The 11,167-nt window shown below is 31.6% G+C and overlaps 1 protein-coding gene across 3 annotated transcripts in view; it reads left to right on the top strand.

Moving 5' to 3' along the window:
- Positions 1-238: 238 nt before the first annotated feature.
- LOC143073137 (acetylcholine receptor subunit alpha-like 1) overlaps positions 239-11,167 on the top strand; it is a 46,977-nt gene continuing 36,048 nt past the window's right edge. Inside the window, exon 1 of one of the 3 annotated variants that reach the window (XM_076248470.1) lies at positions 239-620. In XM_076248470.1, the coding sequence (XP_076104585.1) occupies positions 417-620 (204 nt within the window). In that variant the 5' untranslated portion in view covers positions 239-416. The remainder of the gene's footprint in view (positions 621-11,167) is intronic. The other 2 variants (XM_076248469.1, XM_076248468.1) reach the window with 2 other exon arrangements.

Here is an 11,167-nt window from a genome sequence, read left to right on the forward strand (position 1 = left end):
TAAATTACTGAAGAAAAAAATATCCGAATATTAGATATTTGACATAATAAAAATCTGTTAATTAAATATTGAAACTAACACTTAAAGTATTAATCTTTGTCGTTATTTCCTTTCACTTCATTGCCAAAATATTTTTTAAACGTCTTTAAATATTTACTTAAGAGTATTTATTAAATCGAAATCGAAAGAAAATTATGAATATAACTTCATTATAATATTGAACGTAACACACTTATTTTTTATCGACTCTCTAAATATTACTACTATCTACCAGATTATTCCACCAGATGGCGCACGACGACTTCACTAATCAACTAACTTGGCATAGTATTCATCACGCTGTATACAATAATGTAACAGCCGTGTAACATTTCAAAACAGATCAATTTCTCAACATTGTGTACATTTTATAGAATATGAGGGATGTTTCGTTTTTATTTTATTTAAATCTTCTTTGCATTTTTATTGTCCGTGTAAGCTATGGAAGTGATGATGCTAGAAGACTGTATTACGACCTTCTAAAGGGACGAAAGTACAACAAGTTGATACGTCCCGTAGGAAACAGTTCAGATAAACTCACAGTCAGAATGGGAATACGATTGTCACAGTTGATAGATATAGTAAGTACTCATAACTATTGTAATTCAACAGAATTTCTTAATATTTGCAATTTGTTGTAGTTTTCCATTTTTATGACATTTTACAATTTATAGATTTTTGTATAAGTTATTTTCATGCAACGCTATGTGTTTTTAAATTTGGCTTAAAAAGAAAACCCGTATAATTTTTGCATGAACAATCTTAAACTATCATTCTAAAAATTCTTATTTTCTTATTAATTGTTAATAAGGATGCTCAATTATAAAAAAAGAATTGCAGAAATCCTTCTACTGAGGTTTTAATTTGGGTCTTTATGAAAGGACCCATAATTATTTACAGACACATAAGGCATATCATCTTATAATATGTATAATTGAAATGCGCCTGACTTAAATAGGAATTTCTCTTCCTCTGCCTTGCAGTTGGATAAGGAAAAACGCAAATATGGTCCAAAAAAGCAGAGGGTTTTATAAAGCCAAAGTCAAGCCTTGCCAGATGATATTTTAATGTATACCATCCTAACTAAAGAAACTAGTAAGTAGGTGCTACTGCTATTTTTGTATGAGAGCTTGGAGCTGGTGACAGGTTCCAGTAATTACATTACAAAAGTTACTTCTGTATCTTGGACCTATGACCATTTGTATAGACCTTAGACATTAATTTAATTTACCAATAATTGGCCCTTCTCGCGCAATACGCTAATTGCTTGTCCTCTATATCTCGTTTTATCGCATGTTTATCTGAAACACGAATTATCTAACAGAATGTATATGGACCTATCCGTCTTTTAGGAACAATTTGTTTAGGACTGGAAGAGACAATTGCACTTTTTTGGTGTGGATTCCTCCCAAAAAATAAAATCAGAATACATTTGATTCTCAAAATGGTTGACTCTCAGTTGGTCTAACTGTTCTATATGTAAACCATTTTGGGTCGTTTTATGAAATTGGTCCCCAAACTTATGGACTCTAACATTAAATGAAGATAATTCAAGGACATGTGCGCCCTTAAGTGTGTATCAAACGTTTATGAGTTATACGATCCAATTGAATGATTGTTGATTGCTTTATGTCCAATGGCAAATATTTCATGAATGTTCATGACGAGTATACTATCCCAGGTCTCTCACCTGAATTCTTTATCTAGCAAACTAGAAGCTTTATTCAATCGTTGTATTAGATAGATACATCCAAGACACCGATTGAGTGTATCCAATTTACACCATGAGTATTGTGGTAAATTCAAAATGATGGCTTTCAATAATTTAGGAAGGAGGTATTTCAGCAATTTGATCTGATCTCATGGTAAAGCATGATAAACGCGGTATATTCAAATAAATCTTATGACATTATGATGTGAACATAAAATACGCTAGACCCAAGTGCAATTGTTATCGAGAAAAGAAAAGTATCAAAATTTTGAAATGGAAAAGGTTGGAGACGGGTAGCTTTTGAAACTAAGTAAGAATTACAACCTTCAGGGAACTACCATGTATGTGTCTATTAAAGTTTTGTAAACCTCTACACAATTGAACTGCTGTCAGGTGTGGAAATAAAGACTGTGTGTTATCTCAAAGAGATCAAACAGGATAAATTGTTAAAGTCATTTATTAATTTAAAGACAATAAAAGTTGTTTTGAAAAAAAAAGGAAAATATCATCAATTTCTTTTTTGTCTGTTTGTTTACCATCATTTTTGTTTGCTTGTTGATTTTAAACTATATACTTAAGGTATATATTTCATTTCTTTTGTTATGCTACTTACTTTTTTAAAATTTAAAAATAAATATTAAAAAGTTGGTTTTTTTTGGCGTTTGAGCAAGACCAAATCCCTAGTGAAATGCACTGTACTCGTTACCGGCATTACGTCTTATTGTATTTTTTCTAGAATAAAAAGATTACATGTACTTGTATGCACAAACCAAGTTATTAGTACCTTTAACATTATATTTTCAATTGATTTTATGTCATAAGCTTCGATTTTTGGTTACCTTCTTGTTCAAATATTTATTTAAGATCTGAAAACTTCTTTTTAAAATTGTTTTAATTAGATTGTGTCCTTTGGATTTTCTGAGAATATCTTTCATCAATCTGTAGTCAATAATAGTTTGTACTTTATCTTTGAAATGTAACATTAAAATGTAGACTTTTCACTTTATCTGTAAAATAGTCTATAACATTGAATTGTAGACATTCATTTTATCTGTACATATTACATTAGAATGTAGACTTCTAGTTGGTGATATTCAATTGTTTTTGCTCTTTGGTCGGGTTGTTATCTCTTTGACACATCACCCATTTCCATTAATCATTTTATTTCACTTTATCTGTAAAATATAACATTAAAATGTAGACTTTCATAAATGATTTAATAGTATACACAAAGAGATGCCTTAAATAGAAATAGGTTGGAACCTATTAAAACGTTTAAACCCACTGCAATTGTTTTCACCTGTCCTAATTGAGGAGCCTGATGTTCAGTAGCTGTGAATGTCGTTTGCTGATGTGGTTCATATATAAGTGTTTCAATTTTCTCGTTTTTTTAAAAATAGATTACACTGTTGGTTTTTCTGTTTGAATGGTTTAGCACTAGTCATTTTGGGGACCTTTATAGATTACTGTTCGGTGTGAGCCAAGGCTCGGTGTTGAAGACCGTACTTTGACCTATAATAGTTTACTTTGATAAATTGTGACTTGGATGGAGAGTTTTCTCATTGGCTCTCATACCATATCTTCTAATACCTATAGATAAGATATAGGGGACATTGTTTAGACCTTTACAATACAATTTAAGTGGGAACGATTGCGATCGACAAGCCAATTCAAGTTTCTCAAAGTTTGAAAAGACACAATATCATTTGTCAAGCTTTAGATTTTCTGAGTTTCAACTAGTTGTACATGAATTTTAAGTTTTTAGTCAACCTAATATGAGTTATTTCACACATTATATGTTTGGTTTATAAAATGTCCTGTGGTAAGGTAGATCGGGCGTCTACTATCATCTTATATTGTAAAATAGCAGAGTTGAATGGGAATTAGCTTGTATAAAACGTGCAAATTTTGAGAAAGGAATGTATTTCACTTGTAGACTTTTATTACATTGGAGACATTAATGGCAATTATGTGTTTTATCTTATTAATACGACTGTTATAAAGTGCAGACTTTTTATGTAACGATTATTTTTTCAACTATGGCTGAAAAGTGGAGAGTCTCAGAGCTTAATTTTTATGAAATAATGAGTATTTTTGTGTTTTTTTTTGTGTGTTTTTTTTTTTTTTTTTTTAATCTTAATAATGTTTTTTTAGCGGAAAACTGGTCCAGTGACCATAACATAATTCTTCTATCTATTTTATGAAAGCTCATTATAATCTCAAATATTAAATCTTTAAATTCCATCGTTTAATTTTACGAAATCTGACAATTTTGTAAGTTAAAAAAGCTCTGTGTTCCATACTTTTTATAATGTTTTTGAAGAAGATCTCAAGTAAATTTTGGCAAATAGACTTTTTAAAACTTTGAAAACAAAAACATTATTTCAAATAATTCCTAATTAACAATTACTCTAGTAGCCCATGTTGTACGCTATGTGGCCACTGTATTTTTAGCTCACCTGGCCCGAAGGGCCAAGTGAGCTTTTCCCATCACTTTGCGTCCGTCGTCGTTGTTAACTTTTACAAAAATCTTCTCCTCTGAAACTACTGGGCCAAATTGAACCAAACTTGGCCACAAGGGGTAAAATGCAGTTGTTGGCTTATAACTCAAACCAAAGCATTTAGAGCAAACCTGACATAGAGTAAAATTGTTTATCAGGTCAAGATCTATCTGTCCTGAAATTTTCAGATGAATTGGGCAGCCCGTTGTTGGGTTGCTGCCCTTGAATTGGTAATTTTAAGGAAATTTTGCTGTTTTTGGTTATTATCTTGAATATTATTATAGATAGAGATAAACTGTAAACAGCAATAATGTTCAGCAAAGTAAGATTTACAAATAAGTCAAATGACTGAAATGGTCAGTTGACCCCATTAGGAGTTATTGCCCTTTTAAAGTCAATTTTTAACCATTTTTCGTAAATCTTGATAATCTTTTAGAAAAATCTTCTCCTCTGAAACTACTGAGCCAGAGCCAAATTAAACCAAACTTGACCATAATAATCATTGGGGTATCTTGTTTTAAAAATGTGTCCGATAACTCGGCCAACCAACAAAGATGGCCACCATGGCTAAAAATAGAACATAGGGGTAAAATGCAGTTTTTGGTTTATAACTCAAAAACCAAAGCATTTAGAGCAAACCTGATTGGGTAAAATTGTTTATCATGTCAAGATCTGTCAGCCCTGAAATTTTCAGATGAATCGGACAACCTGTTGTGAGGTTGCTGCCCCTGAATTGGTAATTTTAAGGAAATTTTGCTGTTTTTGGTTATTACCTTGAATACTATAATAGATTGAGATAAACTGTAAACAGCAATAATGTTCAGCAAAGTAAGACCTAAAAATAAGTCAACACGATCAAAATGGTCAATTGACCCCCTAAGGAGTTATTGCCCTTCATAGTCAATTTTTAACAATTTTCATAAAATTTGTAGATTTTCACAAACATTTTCCACTGAAACTACTGAGCCAAGTTCATTATAGATAGAGATAATTGTAAGCAGCAAGAATGTTAAGTAAAGTAAAATCTAAAAACACATCACCATTACCAAAATACAATTTTGTCATGAATCCATCTGTGTCCTTTGTTGACCAAGGTGAGCGACACAGGCTCTTTAGAGCCTCTAGTTGACAACTTCACATGACCAGGGGTTTGTTTGTCCAATGGTATGTCCATCTTGATATGTCTATGCAAATATCCAGGTGAGAACTTTCGAAAGCTTTGAAGATATACAGTTTACTTGGTAGTACAATGCATTATGTATCTCGAATAAAATTTTAATTTCTGTCTATAAAACACAAGGTCACACACTTGTTCAAACCTTTTAAAACATGTATTGCACATCGGCTGTTTTATATGTAAGGAGTTGAACTAAGGTCACAGACTTACATATGTAGTTCAACTTTAAATTCCAAGATTAAATATAGGATGTAGCGTCCGTAAAAAAAAACTCAGAACCATTTGCTTAAACATAAAATAGTCATGATAGTGTTCTACTCAGAAGTTCAGAATGATTTGCAGGATATTATTGGCGCTTGATAATAGTATCGCCCACAACCAGAATAAGTGATGACAATAGGTTGGAATGACTGTCTATAAGGTCAAAGAATAAAAAAAGAAGATTATCATCGTACGACCTTTGCTTGAAGTTCTTCTAGTTGTATATCGATTTGCTTTGTTACAGCTTATAACATATAGATTTAAAAAAAAAATATTATTAATTTATTTTCTGTTTTAGAAATTCTGCGTTCAAAGCTCATTTTGGCCATTACAAAAGACCGTTACAGTATAAAATGTAATTGCAAATACAGTGGTCAATATACGAATGCAATAGGGCTATCTAACTATCTAAACATTTCCATTCTTGGTGTGTTACTATTTCTAAATAAAATAGTTGGTATTTGTTTGGGAATTTCTTAGTGGTTATTGGTGTGTACATGTAGATCAGTATCGAGAACCATCTAAGGTGGGCTTTCGTACTATTCGTAACATATCGGGATCTGGAGTATTCAAACATTTGATGTTGCTTATTAATTTAAATTCTTTCCATTTTTTCTTGGTGACAGTGATATGCAATAACAGCCGTGAACAGTGCTTAAATACTTATAGTAGAAAAAAACCAACTAGTTCCAAATTTTAATTCGTCTGTTCATACAAATTTGGCAACAATATGGAAATCAAAAATGAAATAATTCAAAATAAGCAATTTTATGCACTGTCAATCTGCAGAATTCTTTAAATATATGAAAATACTATGTATATAATCTTAAATGATAAACATTAGTTTTCAACCTACACTAATCATAATACACGGAGGAGTATTGATATATAATACAAACTAACGAAACATTTATTAGAGTGTTTATTGTAATGAAACAATTTTCGTAAAATGACAGCGATATATTGTTGTAAAACTTTATTGTATAATAATTCTGACTAATAGCTATGAAAATATCAATTAACAAGTCATACCAATCTATAGGGATTCGAATCAATCTATTGAATTCGTGAAATAGAGTCAATTGAATAATTAGTTAAAGATAGTATTGTGAAAATTTGAGAGTTAGCTTACTAGGATTATTTTTCAATTTTCAAAATCACACTTTTAACCCTTGAACTTTGGATATTAACCGAATACATGTATTAGGAATGAATTTAAAGCGGTGAACAATTTCGAAACAAACAAATTATAAGGAAGAAAAACGAAAAACCATCAGTTTAGATTAAATTTCATAAAATACAGATCGTTTACCTTGGTTATAGATGCCTTTTGGTTTGTGTTGTAGGGTTGATATCTAATTAGAGTATACGTTTTGCTGTCCGTAAACAATTTGCTTAAAGCCTTGCTTTAATACTTACTGGTAACTTTCTTTTACTAATTGTGATTTGGATGGAGAGTTGTTATATTTTTTTATTAGTTTTTAGTGGCTTTGATCCAGCTGTCAGTTAACTGTGAGTACTCTCAGATCTGAACCTAGTGTCTTTTTATTGTTGGGATGTACAAGTACTCGGCCACGTCCACTTGTATATTTGTCCATCTGATGAGTTAAGCCTTTTTTTTTATGGTTCGTTCTTACATGAATGTTGTACTGTTATACCACTGTCCCATGTTAGGGGAGGGTTGAGATCCCGCTGACATGTTTAACCCCGCCGCATAATGTACGTATGTGCCTGTCCCAAGTCAGGAGCCTGTAATTCAGTGGTTGTCGTTTGTTTATGTGTTACATATGTGTTTTTCGTTCATTTCTTGTACTTAAATAAAGCCGTTAGCAGGGGTCGAATTTAAACTTTTTAGTGTACTGGCCAACCGGACCAGTGGACTTAAAATCTACTGGTCCTGCAAAAATGACATTCATTTTTGATAACCACTAGAAGATATGACAAATGTTTAGTTCTATTTTCCTCAGCTGCTTTCCTCTTCTTTATTCCAGTAGATGTTTGTTCTGTTCTGTTTGTTCATGAGCAAGTACAAAATCTTACTTAAAATTTGAAGATCCCGTTACAAAAATACATTTCTCATCAATGTATGTCACTGCAAATTGTTCACATGTTTTACAATGCATTACATTACGATCGACTTTACAATTTTTACCTATTCCAGTAGGACAACCGGATGTGCCTTTTTGGCCAAAATGTGATTCGGTGGCGCTCAGTAGTCCTACGCCGAAAATTGGACTTTTTTGCGTCGGTCGACGTCAGCTGAAAAATGGCGCGCTTTTGTACAAAATATTCATTCGTTTACAGCAAAGTACCGGCGGTAAATGCTGTTGATTGTAAGCACATTTATAAAAGAAAAATATATGAGTTTACTTATTATTTTCATGTTTGAACAAAAAAATTAAAGAAAATCTTATTTTTTCACATCTGAACATAGAATTTCGGATTTCGATTTTCTGCACTATAGAATTAAATAGCGATATTAAAAAGGGGTAAAAAAAAAAGCCTATCCTTCAATTACCTCGAATTTTTTACATCGTAATTTTGCTAGTTTTTCACATCGAAATCCGTAAAGAAAAGGGGTGTCCAAAGTAGGGCAAAAAATTGTACCCATTTTAAAGTAGGGGTCTCAATTTTTTATAAGTTTTTCCTAGCATGGCCGGTAGAATTAGAAATTGGGAAAGATTCTGTTTTTAAAGTAAATATTCATTCAACTATCAAGAATAGCTGAATCCTTATATATGTAACCCCTATAAAAATATCAATATGTGTCAATAAATTGTAAAATTATAGCCTTTTTTACGAAATTGAAGAAGGCGCCATTTTCGCCTATTTGTCTATTACGTTTATTGGTCTGCTATAATTATTAGCTGATTCTAAAAAATCTCCGCCTCGATTTTTTTTATACTTGCATTTTATAATCTTTGGTACATAATACAGATGTTATAAAAAAATTAGGCACTTCTATCGAGTAGAAACGGAGAACGGTCATCTTTATTTTGTATGTCCCCACTATGGGGGCGTGGTCCTCCTTTCCCCTTGTTTCTGAAGTACACGATAGCTATTCATCTCTCTAAATTAATTATCAACTAAATATCATTGAAACAAAATGAATATATTTTAAAACATCATTAAATTTTAAGTGCTACTGATTTTTTTTAACAGAATATGCCGGAATCGACCCCATCCGATGTTGTGTCAATACATAGATAAACGTTGTCAATTTCCGGCGCCGAAAATGTCAACGTAAAATGTCAGTAAAAGTTGGAATCTTTTCTTCTTTGTAGACTTTGTATAAATTTTGTTTATCTTAATGTCAGGAAAGTCAGGCAGTATGTTGAAACCATATCAACGTTATACCAAACCAGGCTTTACTTGGTAAACTAACAGTTTAAGGCCTGCATCAACATCATGAGATTGACTTGTTGACATCGTAGATCATCGTACTTTAATAAAGTTGAGAAAAGATTCATTTCGTGCATATTGTTACCGGCCGCTGAGTTTTTGAAATGAACAACTTATCTGTTTGGTCATATCGATTTCTTTCATAATTTTCCTTTCATTCATTAATACAGTTATCGTTATGTGTTTTGTTTCTTTTTTTGTCAAAAGGGGGGAGGGGGCTTGCTCTTTTAATTTTATCAAAGGCATGCGTAATTTTTAGGACTTATGGTTCTCAATTTCTGATTTGCAGTGAAGGTTCAACCTCTTCATGACTTTACATATTTCAAATCTGCAGTTCCTTAGGAAAATGATTATTTATGATTACTATATTAGTATTACATATATATATAGTAATATACATGTATCTATGCATAGGGGGAAAAGGGGGCGACCATTTGCTATTCTAGGTGGTGGGAATTCGAAGAGAATCCTGGTGTGTTTGTACTAGTATTTGTCTGTCCTAGGTGCTTTACCTTTATATCCATTCAACAGTAGGCCTATATGTTCATCTTTTTTTTTGTTATTTTGTTTAATGTAAATTATTTGAATGAAGTATGTAAAAGTTTGTTGCCAACTTTTTTTGATAAACCACATAAACTATAACATTGGAGATTGGACTATTTATTAATCTGCATCCATTGCATCATATGCTTTTATTTTTAATTAAACATATTTCACTTTTGCACACAGTCACAGAATATTCCTTTTCAGGTAGTTTTGTGTTATGTTATTTAGGGGTCTTTTATATACATGTAGCTTACTATACGTTATTGGTTCTGCTATAATAAATGTTGAAGGCTGTCAGAGATCTATAATATATATTAAGTCATTTAGTATCTGGTGAGGAGTTGTCTCATTGGCAATCATACTCAAACTTCTGATTTTCATATTAGAACTGTAATCAAGCCTTAAGCAGGCAAACTGAAAGGGAACTGTAGTACCTATAGTAAAATAACTTATTACAAAAAACTGTTCCACTTTAAAAAAAATCAATGAAGTATTTTAAATGATATAATGTAGCTAGCCATATGGAATATGTTTTATATGTTGTGCATCTCTTTTCCCCTTTCAGTCACAGGGGCTATGTTCAAAGCATGGTTGTTTATATCATACATTTGTAACTGGTGGTAGGATATATACATGTAGTAATGCAGTGTTGAATACTGATTCCCCTCTCCCTAAATTGATAGGGATAAAACAATTAAAATTCTTTCACTAAATCTCAATAATAGGGCAAAAGTGAAAAAATCAATCTAAGCACACTATTGTTTCTGCTCTGTCAGACATGTTTTCTGCTCTTTGATAGGGTTGTCTCTTTAATACCTTGCAAATTTCCATTTTCAATTTAATAGACAATTTAAGTATGTGATATGTGATAAGTATCCAAAAGTGAGCTTATTTGATCAAATTCATCCTTGTGATTCAATTCTTGAAAATAGAGTTTTACAACATATGGGTAAAAGGTAAAAGTCTTATTTACCATGAAAATAGTCAAATAATTCTGGAATGGTAAAACTTGAATTAGCCAAAAGTGAGATTTCTTTAAATTACACGCATGCAAAATAAAAGGGAAACACTTCAGTCCAGAGGGATGATATATTCGTTTTTCAGAAGTATACAATACAAGAGTGCACACGCTGAAATGTCTCGCTTTTTCTTTACTAACTTATCATTGATATTATGTTGATGGTCCTAAATATAAAGCTTTATTACAACTGTCACACAAACTTAACATTAAACAAGTAAACTAAACATTGACCAATGAACCATGAAAATGAGATAAAGGTCAGATGAACTGTTACAGGCAGTCGTGTACAGAAAACAAATCTTCCATACAACAAATATAGTTGACCTATTGCTCATAGTTTAAGAAAACAGACCAAAACAAAAAAAAAACTTAACATTGGACAATCATACAATGAACTGTCAAAATGAGGTCAAGTTCAAATAAAACCTGTGTGAATGACATATAGATCATAAAATATTTCCATACACCAAATATAGTTGACCAATTGCATATAGTATTAGAAAAAAAGG

Source organism: Mytilus galloprovincialis, chromosome 4 (assembly GCF_965363235.1).
Source record: "Mytilus galloprovincialis chromosome 4, xbMytGall1.hap1.1, whole genome shotgun sequence".
Lineage (NCBI taxonomy): Eukaryota > Metazoa > Mollusca > Bivalvia > Mytilida > Mytilidae > Mytilus > Mytilus galloprovincialis.